Raw genomic sequence first — 15,879 nt, 5'->3', positions numbered from 1 at the left:
TATTTAAATAAAATGTATTTATTTATTATAATTTTTTTTAATACATTTTGAGTTAATTTTCATAACGCGATAATTTGCTGTGTAATTAATTAATCTAATTAACGCAATAAACTGACGGCCCTAATACAAATATAAAGATTTCGTTTTCTACCTCCTCGTCTTAAAGAGTAACTAAACACATGGTCATTTTATCTACAAATGATAACTTCTCTCACTGCACACCACGACCATCCAGACGTGGTGGAGGCACTGGTCTCCTGACCTCTCCCTCACGGTCCACAAACTCAATACCACGTCCAACCCTGTCACTCTCCTCTCTCAAATACCATGCAGTATCTGTCTCTAAGCCATTCAATCTCACCATTGTTACTCTCTATCGCCATCCAGGTCCCCTTGATCACTTCCCAGACGAGCTGGACATGCTGCTGAGCACTTTTCCAGAAGATGGAGCCCCCTTCCTCCTAATGGGCGACTTCAACCTGCCTGACTCATCGCACTCAGACACAGTGGTCTCTCTCCTACAATCCTTTCACCTGACTCCCACTGCCATGCCTCCCACTCACAAAGCAGGCAGCTCCTCGGATCTCGTATTCTCCCGTAACTCCAGCATCATTAACACCACGGTAACTCCCCTCTATGTATCTGACCACTTACTCTTATGCTTAACCCCAAACGATCCATCGCAACCCAAACCGTCAGATGCAACCTGCACTCCTTATCCCCCTCCACCCTCTCTTCTGACATCCTATCCGCTCTACCTTTGAGTGAAGATCTGTCCCCTCGCCGAGAGGTTGGCCCGCCGTTCCCCACCCAGTCCATGGCTGTCGGATGCATTGAGAGAAGAAAGACAGGTCCTGAGAGCGGCAGAGAGGAAGTATAGAAAAACCTTCGTAAACTCCACGCCACCATGTCCTCCCTCCCCCTCCACCCCTCCCCCTTTCTCTCTCTCTGCCGAAGACTTTTCGATTTTCTTCGAGAAAAAAGTGGAGAGCATCCGCAGCTGCTTCTCAAGTTCAAGTTCTTTAATAGTTGTCATACAGAAGTACAGAATACTTTCATACAAAATGCTTCTTACTGTTACGCTCCAGAGACTGTGCTAGACAAGATAGTATCAAATAACATAATAACATAATATAGCATGAATTTAGAAGAAGAAAATGAGGTCACAGTTGTTCGGTATAGACATATGTACAATGTTCTGAGTTACCATATAATATACAATACACAATACTATGCAGTGTACTAATGTACAGTACTATCTAGTGCAAAGCAGAAATGGGATGAGGTACAATTTTAGGTACAATTTACAGTAAGGTGTACGAGTTGTAGTGCAATCCTTCATCCATAAATATAAAGTGTGGGGAGTGGGTGCTACAGTGTGTTTGTTTAAAGTGGGTGTGTGCTATAAAGTGTGTGTAGTGGGTGCTACAGTGTGTTTGTTTAAAGTGAGTGTGTGCGTGTGGATGTGTGTGCTATGTGTGTTTGGTGGTTGTTGTTGTGTAGTGTTCATTCATTGTTCGTTTAGCAGCCTGATGGCCTGGGGATAGAAGCTACTTCTGAGTCTTTCTGTGCTCGCCTTGAGACTCCTGTATCGCTTGCCTGACGGCAGCAGTTCAAAGAGGCAGTTGTTCGGGTGGCTCGAGTCCTTAATAATTCTCTTAGCCTTCCCCTTGCAACGCTTGTAGTAAATGTTCTGGAGGGTGGGGAGCCCCCCTCCAATTGTGCGTTCGGCTGAACGTGTCACTCTTTGTAGTCTGCTTTGGTCTTTTGCAGTGCTATTCCCAAACCAGGAGGTGATGTTGCCGGTCAAGATGCTCTCTATTGTACATGAGTAGAAGTTCTTAAGGATCTTCTGGCTGACTTGGAACTTCCTTAGGCGCCTGAGGAAGTAGAGGCGTTGTCGTGCCTTCTTCACCACACTGTTAATGTGTATGGTCCATGTCAAGTCCTCGGATATGTGGGCTCCGAGGTACTTGAAGCTGTTGACTCTCTCAACCGGTGCCCCGTCGATGCTGAGGGGGCTGTAGTCCTTGACCCCCGACCTCCTGAAGTCCACAATCATCTCCTTTGTTTTGCTGACGTTCAGGGAGAGGCTGTTTTCCTGGCACCATCCCGCCAGGACCTTGACCTCTTCCAGGTAGGCCCTCTCGTCGTTGGCAGAGATCAGGCCCACCACCACTGTGTCGTCAGCAAATTTGACGATTGTATTGCTACTCCGCTGAGCCACACAGTCGTGTGTGTACAGGGAGTAGAGGAGGGGACTCAGAACACAGCCCTGGGGGGCCCCTATGTTGAGGGTGATGGATGAGGAGGTGCAGTTGCCTGCTCTCACCACCTGGGGTCTGCCAGTCAGGAAGTCCAAGACCCACTGGCAGAGGTCATAGCCCAAGCCCAGGTCCCTGAGCTTGGCTATGAGTATGGAGGGGACTATGGTATTGAATGCCGAGCTGTAGTCGATGAATAGCATTCTCACATAGTTCCCCTGCCTCTTGTCCAGGTGTGATGCTGCTGTGTGCAGCACATGGGATATGGCGTCCTCCGTGGACCTGTTGGGGCGGTATGCAAATTGCAGGGGGTCCATGTTGATGGGGAGGGAGGAGCAGATGTAGCCCTTTACTAGCTTCTCAAAGCACTTCATGGCTATGGAGGTGAGAGCTACAGGGCGGTAGTCGTTGAGGCAAGCAGGCTTGGATTTTTTGGGTACAGGGATAATAGTGGACTTCTTCAGGCAGGTGGGGATGACAGCCTGTTCTAAGGACAGGTTAAATATGTCAGTGAATACTGGGGCCAGTTGGTCGGCACAGACTTTTAGGACGCGGCCGGGGATGCCGTCCGGACCTGCTGCCTTCCTGATATTCACTTTTTTAAAGGTCCGCCTCACCTCATGCTCTGTTACCCTGAACACTGCGCCTCCATCAGCAGCCGACCCCCCCCCCCCCATTGCCGAGGCTTGTGAGCTGGTGTTGTTATTACCAGCATCAAACCTCGCATAGAAGGTATTGAGGTCGTTTGCTAAGGAGATGTCACTGTTCAGTTTGAGGGAGGCGCCTTTGTAGTCTGTCATCGTTTTGAGCCCCTGCCACATAGCTCTAGAGTCAGCTTGTTCAAACTGGAGTTCAATTTTATCCCTGTAGCGCCGTTTGGCCTCTGACACTGTCCTCCTTACCCCCGCCCATTCCAAATGCCTCATCCTTCACCCTGTCATCTTTCTCTCCCATTACAGACACTGAGGCCTTGACACTGGTAACGCTGAACCGTCCCACTACATGCCAGCTGGACCAGCTACCCTCCCCACTCCTCCAGACCATAGCACCAGACATCCTCCCATTCCTAACGGCAACCATCAACTCCTCCCTCAACTCGGGGGTGGTCCCCACCTCCCTAAAACAAGCCAGAGTCACGCCCCTCATAAAAAACAACAACCATGAACCCCACTGTCGTAGACAACTATCGGCCTGTGTCTCTTCTCTCCTTCCTTTCTTAATCGCTTGAACGTGCTGTATCCAACCAACTTACTGATTACCTCTTACAGAATGACCTCAGTCAGGCTTCAGGACTGGTCACTCCCCAGAGACGGCCCTCATAGCGGTCACAGAGGCTCTTCACTTAGCAAAAGCAAAGGGCCTCTCCTCTGTCCTGATTCTCCTGGACCTGTCGGCAGCCTTCGACACAGTCAATCATCAGATCCTCCTCCCATCCCTTGCAGGAATGGGAGTGACTGGCTCTGCACTGGCATGGCTGACATCATACTTCGACGACCGCTCCTACCGAGTATCATGGAGAGGGACCCTGTCAGCCCCCCGTCCCCTTTGCTCGGTCCTCTTCTCCCTCTACACCAAATCTCTGGGTAACATTATCACGTCTCATGCCTTCTCGTATCATTGCTATGCCGATGATACTCAACTCTTCCTCTCCTTTCCTCCCTCAGATATCCATGTCTCTGAGCGGATATCGGCCTGTCTGTCCGACATCTCGGCCTGGATGACGACCAACCACCTCAAACTGAACCTAAGCAAAACAGAACTGCTTCACCTGCCGGCCAAATCCTCCCCGCTGACCGACCTTTCCATCACAGTGGAGAATGTAGCTGTAGCAGTCATCAACAGTCATGTCTCGCTCGACTACTGCAATGCCCTGCTCGCTGGTCTACCGACCTCCGCCACCAAGCCTCTTCAACTCATCCAGAATACAGCCACCTGTCTGATCTCCAACCAACCAAAGTTAGCCCATGTTACCCCGCTTCTTAGGGACCTGCACTGGCTCCCCATCGCCGCACAAATCCACTTCAAGTCCTTGACCTGGTATATCACGCAGCGAAGGGAACGGTCGTACATAATTTGTAAGTCGCTTTGGCTAAAAGCGTCAGCTAAATGACTAAATGTAAATGTAAACAGTTTCTACCCACAGGCCATCAGGCTTGTGAACAGCTCCCTCAGCTACTCCATACCATTATATATACAATATTATATTATATTATATATACCATTTTTATTAAAAAAAATATCTCCTTATTTTTGGCATTCCCTTGTATATAAATTGTAAATGTTTTAGTTAAGTATTGTGTGATTTTGTGTGAAGGGCGAACAAGCAAAGTAAGATTTTCATTGTATGGCAAACTGTCTGTTTAACTGTGCATAATAAATGATCTTGAATCTAGATGACACAGAGCACCCAGGGGAATGCTTCTATTATAGAAACACTACAGAATACTATAGAATAAAGCTGATTTGGTAAAGAAATTATTAAAAATTAAAACAAAGATTATGTGGATCCACAAATTCAGCCTCCCTTTCATTGTCTCTGGAGCAGCTCCAGGCGTCATGCTTGAAGACATCATGACTCCTCTGGTTTCTGGCTTTGGGAGAGAGAGTAACTCACGTTCACTGATAGTGACGGAACTTTCCGAGGCCATGGAAATGACACATTGGTATTCTTAATTTAGGTGGTGTTCCCCTTCGACATAACAGACAAACAAAGCCAATAGACCTCTGGTTCCACCTCTCCCACCTTGCGGTGATGATGACCCATGTCCCAGTACCCTCCTCCCCACATGGATCATGTATGCAGTGTACTTACTGCACCACTCACCTTTGGTGCCGCCACTGCTGCTACTGTTGTTGCTACCTACTTACCTTGTACTACCTTGTATTTTGTACTTTTTATATTGTATCTAATAGTATATTATCGGACTGTGAAGCTCTGTACCCCCCCCCCCCCCCATGCTGCTTTGACACCTGCATTTCCCCAAGGGGATTAATAAAGGATCATCTTATCCTTATCTTATCTTATCAATTCGAGGCATTAGACCACATGCCTCACGAGTCTCCCAGGAGTGTTTCCGTCTGTTAACGCCACAGCGTTTGAAGTTGAATCCGGTTCGGCTTCAGTGCACAAGCAGCTCCTTGACACCTCCGCTATATTGACCGCTACCTCTCTGTGTGTGTCTCTCTCTCTCTCTCTCTCTCTCTCTCTCTCTCTCTCTCTCTCTCTCTCTCTCTCTTATCTCTAGGAGCGAGCAGCATCGGGGAGGGACGCTGGTGGGCTCTGATGCTGCTCATCTTCCTCATCCTCTTCATGGCCTCGCTCGTCATGATCATCATCCAGCAGCCGGAGAACCCCAAGCGGCTGCCCTACATGGCGCCCTGTGTGCCGTTCGTACCGGCGTCGGCCATGCTGGTCAATGTCTACCTCATGCTCAAGCTCTCCGCCATCACCTGGATACGCTTCGCCATCTGGTGCCTCGTGGGTACGTGTGTCAAAGGGGCAAAGGTCAAAGGTTAACACCCCGGTGTGGTTTTACCTTTACCGGCATCAGACGAACAACAAAACTGTATCTCTCTGTCCTCTGTATCTGTCAGTGCGCGGAAGTAAAGCATAGAATCTTGAAATATCTAGATCTGTCGCGTTCTCTTCCGAATGCAGACTGCCTCTAATCCGCTGTATCTATCTATCTATCTGTATCTATATCTGTCACTATAGCCAATGGAAATACTAGAAATGGTTACGTGGGCTGGGAGAACCATTGGAAAATTCCTATTGTTTCTCTGTACTCTAGTGCACTCCGCAAACACGCGCTGTTTGCGCATCAATCACAGAGGAAAGAGAGAGGCGCTTGTCCCTGTTTTTTTTTAAATTTTTTATGGCAAAAAGACAAAGAGGTATAATGTTCAACAAGCATTGGAATGTGTTGTGGATGTTGATGATGATCCAGAAAATATTAATGAAAAGGACTCTGAGCCAGAATGCAGGGACAGCGATGATGATGATGATCATAGTGAAGTGCATAGTGATGCATTTGAAGTGGTCTGACGACTATATAATTTATTATGCAGCTTGAATGTTGATGATCATCATGTGTGTAACTATGCTATTTGGATAAGATGCGGGACATTGATAGGAGCCCATGATGGAGGGGCCTTTGTGTGTGTGTGTGTGTGTGTGTGTGTGTGTGTGTGTGTGTGTGTGTGTGTGTGTGTGTGTGTGTGTGTGTGTGTGTGTGTGTGTGTGTGTGTGTGTGTGTGTGTGTGTGTGTGTGTGTGTGTGTGTGTGTGTGTGTGTGTGTGTGTGTGTGTGTGTGTGTGTGTGTGTTTGTGTGTTGTGGGGGGGGGTTCAAAACACCTAAATAGAACTTTGCATGTTGGTGCTGGTAAACTATGGACGTTTTTTTTTCTGTAAAATATTGCATGTTCACACAAAGGTCATGTATGATGGTGACTTGACACTGTACCAGCAATAAAGGGTATAGGTTCTCCTGAATCATAAAAGGTACAACACTTGATACTGACTCAAAGGATAAGCTCAGAATTGGCCAAAAAATATAACACTATGTCCAGGCGAACCTTTATCTATGTGGGCTTTAGAGGGTTAAGAGACAAACAAAAAAAGATTGTAGCATTAAACAGAATTCCCATATTATTCCGATGATTTTGGAAGGTGATGAAAGTGGTGGAGTCTGTTATTTGACACATTGCTGATTGCAGATCATCTGTTAAAGTCAGACTTCTGCTTTGCTTTGTGAGTGGGTTGACTGTGGGATGAATTGCTCCTGTGTTTTTACACAGTGTACGAGACGAGTCCACGTTTCTCAATACCTGCAGGTGTATCTTTAACCTTACAGTATGTTCAACCTCAAGTCAAGTCAAGTCAAGTCAAGAGATTTATTTGTCACGGCATACAAGTATACAATGAAATGCGGGTGGTCAATGCTCAACCTCAACATCCACCTTTAACATTCACTTTAGACACTTTTTAACACTACACCATTATTTGATCTATTCATTATTAAAATATTTGCACTACATCTCTACCTAATTTTAGCATTTTGTTTGCATTTTGTACTTTAGTTTTGTTTATTGTATATTTTGTATAGTGTTTTGGTCTTTACTCTTTTACTTTTTTTACTGTACGAAGTACATTCTCAGGAGGCTCATACAGAACCAAGGATTTCACTGTAATGTATACATGTACCTTATATGTGACGAATAAAACAAAACTTGAAACTTGAACTTGGGGCGACAGTGGCTTGGGAGGTAGATAAGTCGCCTGGTATCCGGAGGTTCCCGGTTCGATTCCCACTCCTCCCGGGCAGTGTGTCGAAGTGTCCTTAAGCAAGACACTTAACCCCTAATTGCTCCCGATGAGCAAGTTCGCACCTTGCATGGTTGGCTCCGCCGTCGGTGTGAATGTGTGAGTGAATGGGTAAAAATGTGAGGAACTAATTGTAAAGCGCTTTGGATAAAAGCGCTAGATACACCTTTGACCATTTATCTTAGTTTCATAATACAAGTTATTTTTATTTTTGTTCAGTTTAGTCACATAGTTCCTTATTATACGGCATCTCTGCCGTGCAGATGTGCAGCCAGACTTATTTGCATTACGTTTCACTCATTTCACTTCATCTCTTTCAACCATGCATTGTTTCAACTCATCATACATCCACGGGTCTCTAACAGTTGTGTGAGTGCATGGGTAAAATGTGAGGAACAAAATTGTAAAGCGCTTTGGATAAAAGCTGCTATATTATAAATGCAGCCATTTACTATATTTACCAACACCGTGTGTCTGTCTCTCCCGCCAGGCGTGCTGATCTACTTCGGCTATGGCATGTGGCACAGCAAGCTGGAGGTCACGGCGCGGGAGAACGAGGTGACCGCCTCCACCTACCAGCGCTACGACCAGGGCGTGGACGAGGGCTTCACCGCCGGCTTCGACGACGACCTCTGCCCCCCCGCCAGCAACGACCCCTGGGGGGGGCCGGCCGCCGGCTCGGGGGGGTTGACTCCTCCTGCCGCCACAGAGGGGGGGACGAAGCCTGGAGGCGACGGGACCGCGTCGAAAGGCGGGACCGGGACCACCGTAGCCAATCACGGCCTGGCCGAGGAGGATCCCATGGATTTCTGAATGGACTGACATGTTTTGTCCCAGAATGTACTGCCTGACTGCTGCCTGTTTGGGGGGGGGGGGGGGGTGTATGAGTGTACAGGGGCGCATGTGTGTGTGTCTGACCGTTGGGCTAGATCATTTCTTGGCAGTGGGTGTTTTATTTTATTATCTGTTGTTTGTTTGTTTGTTTGTTTAACCTGTCGCTGCCTGCCTGCTTCGAGTCCCCTCTCACCATGGGGGGTGTGGAGGTGACGTGTCCTGTCTCCATCACTTGGTTCATACGCTGGGCAGAGTCCACGGGGAGAGTACAGACCTAGCGGAGGAAGAGAGAGCCACAGCGGTCACACACGTCGGATGCTTTATGGGAGCGCCGTGCCGTCAGACAGTCAGCGGCCCTTCCATACCCTCGCTGGGATTGGGGGCGGGAGGGGCGCGGGGGGGGGCAGGGGGGTAATGAGAGAGGGAAGGGATGAATCAGCACGTCTCTTCCTGTATCGACGCGGGCAGACAGGAAGCTGTCAGAGTGCCGAGGCCGAGGTCACTTCCTGGTGTCCAGGTCTCGGGTTTTCCTTCCAGCTGCATGCACACGAGCGCACACGCACACACACACACACACACACACGCGCGCGCGCACACACACATGCACACACACACACACACACGCACACACACACACACACACACACGCACACGCACACACACACACACACACAAACGCACGCACGCACACACGCACAAACACACACACATACACACACGCACACACTCTCTCTCTTGATATTCATATGCCACTGGATCGGCCTTTCTGTCACATCTAGCCCAAGGGAAGAACTGAAGACTAGGGAGGGATGGGAGGAGGGGAGGAAGGAAATGATGGGAGGAAGGGGAGGAAGGAAATTATGGGAGGAATGGGAGGATGGGAGGAAGGAAAGGATGGGAGGAAGGAAAGGATGGGAGGAAGGGGAGGAGGGGAGGAAGGAAAGGATGGGAGGAAGGGGAGGATAGGAGGAGGGGAGGAAGGGAAGGAGGGGAGGAAGGGAAGGAGGGGAGGACGGAATTGATGTTTATAAATACAAATAGTACTTGGACTTTGCTTGCAACAGTGCCTTCATCTATATGTTTGTCTATGGATTGAACCTTTAAAATCCAATGTATCGTGTGTGTGTGTGTGTGTGTGTGTGTGTGTGTGTGTGTGTGTGTGTGTGTGTGTGTGTGTGTGTGTGTGTGTGTGTGTGTGTGCGTGCGTGCATCTGTGTGTGAGAGAGAGAGTGTATTTTACTTTCACTTTGCTTGTGTACTGTATGTGTGTGAATGCATGTGCAGTGAATCATGGATTGCAGTGAACTTTTCAAATGTATCCAATTTATCACATGTACCAAATACAGACATTTTAAGTCCTGATTTAGTTAGACAAGCTACTGTAGTGTGATGGTTAAAGTTAGGGTTAGGGCTAAGGTCAGAGCTAATGTTAGGGTTAAGGTTAGGGCTAAGGTCAAGGTTAGGGTTAAGCTTAGGGTTAGTTACAGAATGCATGAATGCATATCCCCATATTTCACATAAACACACGTGAGGTCTTGGTGGCTTATCCGTAGACATTCTGTTTTGTTCTTCCCGTTCTTAGCCCCAGGAGGAAGATTCAGACACGCACACCAAGACGACTCGGGCTGCTCAACCACACGTGTTCTTGTGAGCTTGTCAGAGTCCCTTTAAAATCAGAGAGGAAACAAAGGGAAATGTAGAGCAGGAGAGAGTGAGAGAGAGAGAGAGAGAGACAACTGTGGGGTAAACTGCATGGCTCACTGTCAACTATTTCTGCTGTATCTTTGCTCTGTGGCTTTTCTGTACTCTGGCGCTGCTCTTTGTTCCGCCCTCCTTTTTCATCACTCTCTCACCTCTTCTCTCCTCTCCTCTCTTCCCCTCTTCTATCCTCCCTTCTCAACTCCTCCCTTCCCCTCTCCTCTCTTCCCCTCTCCTCCCCTCTCCTTTCCTCTCCTCTCCCCCCCTCCTCTCCTCTCCTCCCCTCTTCTCCTCTCCTCCCCTCTCCTCTTTTCCCCGCCTCTCTCCCCTCCTCCCCTCTTCTCTCCTCTCCTCTCTCTGCTCTCTCCTTGTATCCATTCCCTATTGACTCTGTTATCCACCCCACTGCCCCCCCCCCCTCCTTGAGGTCCATCAGGCCATGTCACCAGAGGGTTAACGTGGGATTTCACAGGTGGTGGAGTCAGGATCGGTTTTCAATCAGGATTTGTAACAGTAATCTGTTCAATCTGCGTCCCGCAGGTCTATTGACCCCTTTTAACCCCCTCCACACACACACACACACACACACACACACACACACACACACACACACACACACACACACACACACACACACACACACACACACACACACACACACACACACACACACACACACACACACACACACACACACACACGCACACACACACACACACACACACACGCACACACACACACACACACAACACACACACACTTATTTTCCGACCAGGCCAAGTAAACCTACTTCCCTCAACTTGTATACTGATGTATCCATCGTATAGAAGTCCCCCTTTTTTACATGCTTGCTGCACTGCTTTTGAACTGTTGCTCCAACGTATCCTTCTGCACTAAGGAAAGGGAGATGCAGGGTGTGAGGAACTTCCACAGTGTTGCAGTATACATGTAGTGTACATCCTGCTTCTCGTTCTCCACCCTCCCCCTGCCCCCTCTCGCTGCATCTGTCCCTTTCAGGGAAGCCTTACATGTCGAATGCACTAAAACTAATGATGCCACGCTACACTTCCTCCGCTGTTGTGTTACCAACACCCAATACCCCCTACCCTAGACCCATCACCTAGGACCCCCTACACTAGACCCATCACCTAGGACCCCCTACCCTAGACCCACCACCTAGGACCCCCTACACTAGACCCACAACCTAGGACCCCCTACACTAGACCCATCACCTAGGACCCCCTACACTAGACCCATCACCTAGGACCCCCTACACTAGACCCACCACCTAGGACCCCCTACACTAGACCCACCACCTAGGACCCCCTACACTAGACCCACCACCTAGGACCCCCTACACTAGACCCACCACCTAGGACCCCCTACACTAGACCCACCACCTAGCACCCCCTACACTAGTAACCTACCCCTGTCCCCACCACCCTGGATTCCCTCTGCAGGACTGGGATCACAACCAGAGATTTTTTAGTATCCTATGATACGCCAACAAAAAAACAAGACCACGTCCTAAAACATTTGCACAAATCATATTTCATGACAACACAAACATCCAAAACACACATTTACTATCCAGCCAAGCCACTACCCACCACTCATCTAACTCACGCCAAAATACCATTGCTTTGCATTCATAGCTCAGCCAAAAACAAGAAGGCGACTGGAGGCCACGCCATGCCTCTTACTGTACAGAATTTCTATTATCTGCTGTGTGTATGCAAATATGTATTTTTGAGTGTGTGTGTGTGTGTATGTGTGTGCATGTATGTATGTCACATGTGTGTGTGTGTGTGTTTGTGTCTGTGGTGGATGTGTAGCATGCTGTGAAGCATGAGGCCCACGTGGTAAATGTTGTACCTGCATGTTGTGGCGACTGAACGCAACGAGACCTAATAGAAACTCAACTCACCCAGATCATAACGCAGGCGTAGCTCTCGTACAGTACCTGGGCGGCGGAGGGCTATCTGGCTGCGGTACAACCTTTCTGACCTTTTTCAGCTCAATACCGTATTAGTGCGCCCACAATAACACCATTGTTCAAAGCTGTTTAACAATGTGATGGATTGAAATGTATCTTCACAGTCTGTTTTTTTTTTTTTACTGATCTGATCATCTAAGCCAGTGGTTCTCAACCTTGGGTCGGGACCCCGACAGGGTCACTCGATAATTTGTAAGGGGGGGGGGGGGGGGGGGGTTCACAAAATGTATAGTAAATACATGATCATATTCATAATTGCTGGTATATGTATGCTTTCTTCTTATATATTTGAAGTATCACACTTATAATCACACTCAATAGACTGGATTGAAAGTAAATGAAATCGCTGCGACACACTTTGGTGTCAAAGGTCACGGTTCAGTCTCAAGGTCGCCATGTTGTGGGTATTTAGGGTCCAAGGGTTGAGAACCGTTCCCTTATCATGGTATTTACAAAAGAAGTATTATGGCACACAGTGGGGTATAATTTATTTGGTCACTACCATGATAGAAAATTATGGAAATACCATGATATTACTAAGGGTGCACGATTCGGGGGAATCTCACGATTAAAAAAGATTTTGATTCTTGGGGTCACGATTCGATAAAAAATTATCTGATTCTCGATTCATAGATTCAATACATTCATAGATTTGATTCTAAATTCAATACATGCATAGATTTGATTCTAGATTCAATACATGCATAGATTAGATTCTAGATTCAATACATGCATAGATTAGATTCTAGATTCAATACATGCATTGATTAGATTCTAGATTCCTTACTTTTCCCATTTCACTGTTAGTTTAATAAAATAAACAAGAATCACAGAAAAAAACATTTTGGAATTTGTGAATCGATTAAATTCGACTTGTATGCAAATATATCACCCCCCAACTCACCCCTAGATATTACCACTGGTATCATGGTTTTAATTGGATTATACCATGGTATTATTTAAGTACAAAACTGGTACCATGGCCATACGCGACTTGTACCATAGCAGTACCATGGTAAACTATTCATACTGAAATGACCATCAAACTACCCTGATGTTTTATTATTATTTTGTATCTGTCAGTGTCCAGGTGTGGGAGCCAGAGGGCTTTATGAATGAGTAGAAACATGTAGCAATCATGGTCGGCTCACCTCTTCCCACCTTAGAGTAGTAAACCTACTGACTAGACCCCTCTCTTCATAACCACAACCTCTGTTTACAAAGCAAGCCAAAGCCCACAAAGGAATGTCCGTATACTTTATCAAGTAGGTAGGTTTCACTAAAGAGAACACTTTGAGTTTACTTTATCAAGTAGATACTGTACTGTAGGTTTCACTAGAGAGAACACTTTGAGTTTACTTTATCAAGTAGATACTGTACTGTAGGTTTCACTAGAGAGAACACTTTGAGTTTACTTTATCAAGTAGATACTGTACTGTAGGTTTCACTAGAGAGAACACTTTGAGTACAGTAGCGTTAACAAGTTACTTGCGGGTCAGTCGATAAACGACTCAACGTCTTTTGTCATTTGATGTATTAATATATAAATACATTGACTTGTAGTATTTCACGACTATTGGTTTTCTCACGGTGACTACATTCACTGATCATGATTTTCGATCCCGCTTTCTAAGTGTTTTATTGAAAGACCTTCAAAGTGTTGTCGCGCGCTAGCGGCGGTGTATCTAGCCCGCGCTGTGGACGTGAAAGAAAACGATAAAAAAAGGGGAGTGAACTGAAAGAGAAGTATTTTTCTATAGCTGTTTCCCTGTACACAGGCCAACCAAGGGGAGGTGTGTAAAAAGGAGGAAGGTGGGGTTTATCGATCTTCACTTCCTGTGTTTTTGTCCAATCACAGGGAGGCCTGGGGAGAAACTGCTAAAACAAATATATTTTTAACAACATTAGCCTCTAGAAACGATAAGACTCAGTTATAAACCTTCATCTTTTCCTTTGAAGGGATTATTTCGAAAACAGCTACTCTAGCTCCAGCGTAGGACCTTTATAGAAGGTTTAGGATAGAAACGACTTTAAATAACATGAGTGAACATACAGAAACTATTTTATTACGATTCTACAATAGAATAAAAAAAAAAAGAAAATCACAAATATAAACAAACGTCGCCACTATTGCTTTTCAAGTCAGCTACTCTTTGTTTATTTAGTCTCTGAAGGCGCGCCATGTTCTTCCAGTGCCGTGTGTCCTGCCTTGGCCAAGCGTCCAGTCAGTGTGTGTTGGAATTGTTGAGATCGGCTTCCCTCGCAAAATAACTAGATATTTTCCTTTTCACTTCTGTATATTTTGGTGCAAAGGTGTGTAAATGTAGTAGGGATGTGCACAAGTTCACTTTTTTCATGGTGGGTTAGTTGGCGGAGGGTCTGAGCGAATAACCGTATATTTGGCGCACGGCGGCTACAACAGATGACGGGTGAAGAAGAGAATAGTTCTCCTCAGCCTCTTGTCTGGAATTCTTCCGTCCAACGCTAGGCCGGTTTGACTAGCTATAGGGCTTGTCACATATAGAGTTTGGTACTTTTTCTTGAGGTTTGCCATGTCACTAACACTACTAAGAGAGAATAACAGTGCACGCAGGCCAGAGGTGTGTCAACGACAGCTGCTCCGAGTTCCAAGTTAATGACACAACACTCCCACCTACTGGCTGAAATGGAAAATTCCACAGGTGAAACTCTTAATAACCCAATTAAAACCAGTTGATTCCAGCAAAAGATTATCCGGTTATTCGTTTTTTATGACCCATCCCTGTGATGTAGTTGTTGTTTTTTATTGTTTTTGTATTTATTATTTATTGGTTTTTCTTCCATGTTTGTGGTTTTGCTCCTGGGTAACACTCGTTTTGCTGAGTTGTTGATATTGCCTCCATGTAACAATTAAAGTTATTTATTGCAAATACCAAACTTGGCGTGTGCTTCTTATTGACTGGTTCTCTGTCTCGGTGTCTCTCATGTCTTCTTATTGACTGGTGTCTCTCTCTATCTCTCTCTCTCTCTCTCTCTCTCTCTCTCTCTCTCTCTCTCTCTCTCTCTCTCTCTCTCTCTCTCTCTCTCTCTCTCATGTCTTCTTATTGACTGGTCCTCTCTCTCTCTCCCTTTCTCTCTCTGTCTTTCATGTCTTCTTAGAATAGAATAGAATAGAGATACTTTATTCATCCCGAGGGAAATTTGGCACTACAAGTCAATTCTTATTGACTGGTTCTCTCTCTCTCTCTCTGTGTGTCTCATGTCTCTGATTCAGACAACCAACCTAATTGAACTGCTAAGAGATGGTAAATATGGTCAAACACACACACAGCCACATATTCTGCACACAACCACACACACACACAACCTTGCAAAACAACAGAGTAAGAGAGCATTTGCCATTTATTGTTGCACGCTATTTCATTCTTCCAGCATGAAAGAATGTCTCCCAGCCTCCTACTGGCTCCCTGCCTGGAGGACCTGTCTCCCAGCCTCCTACTGGCTCCCTGCCTGGAGGACGTGTCTCCCTGCCTGGAGGACGTGTCTCCCAGCCTCCTAGTGGCTCCCTGCCTGGAGGACGTGTCTCCCAGCCTCCTACTGGCTCCCTGCCTGGAGGACGTGTCTCCCTGCCTGGAGGACGTGTCTCCCAGCCTCCTACTGGCTCCCTGCCTGGAGGACGTGTCTCCCAGCCTCCTAGTGGCTCCCTGCCTGGAGGACGTGTCTCCCAGCCTCCTAGTGGCTCCCTGCCTGGAGGACGTGTCTCCCAGCCTCCTACTGGCTCCCTG

The 15,879-nt window shown here is 46.8% G+C and overlaps 1 protein-coding gene across 1 annotated transcript in view; it reads left to right on the top strand.

Moving 5' to 3' along the window:
- The window catches only part of slc7a14a (solute carrier family 7 member 14a), a gene marked incomplete at both ends in the record, with an annotated part of 33,758 nt that extends 25,358 nt beyond the window's left edge, over nt 1–8,400 (top strand). Inside the window, 2 exons of the mRNA XM_084308498.1 lie at nt 5,510–5,746; nt 8,078–8,400. Of these exons, the coding sequence (XP_084164624.1) occupies nt 5,510–5,746; nt 8,078–8,400 (560 nt within the window). The remainder of the gene's footprint in view (nt 1–5,509; nt 5,747–8,077) is intronic.
- Nucleotides 8,401–15,879: the final 7,479 nt, after the last annotated feature.

Source organism: Notolepis coatsorum (genome assembly GCF_963971535.1).
Source record: "Notolepis coatsorum genome assembly, chromosome: 2".
NCBI lineage: Eukaryota > Metazoa > Chordata > Actinopteri > Aulopiformes > Paralepididae > Notolepis > Notolepis coatsorum.
The sequence above is the reverse complement of the archived record's forward strand: the minus strand, read 5'-3'. Positions and strand labels throughout refer to the sequence as shown.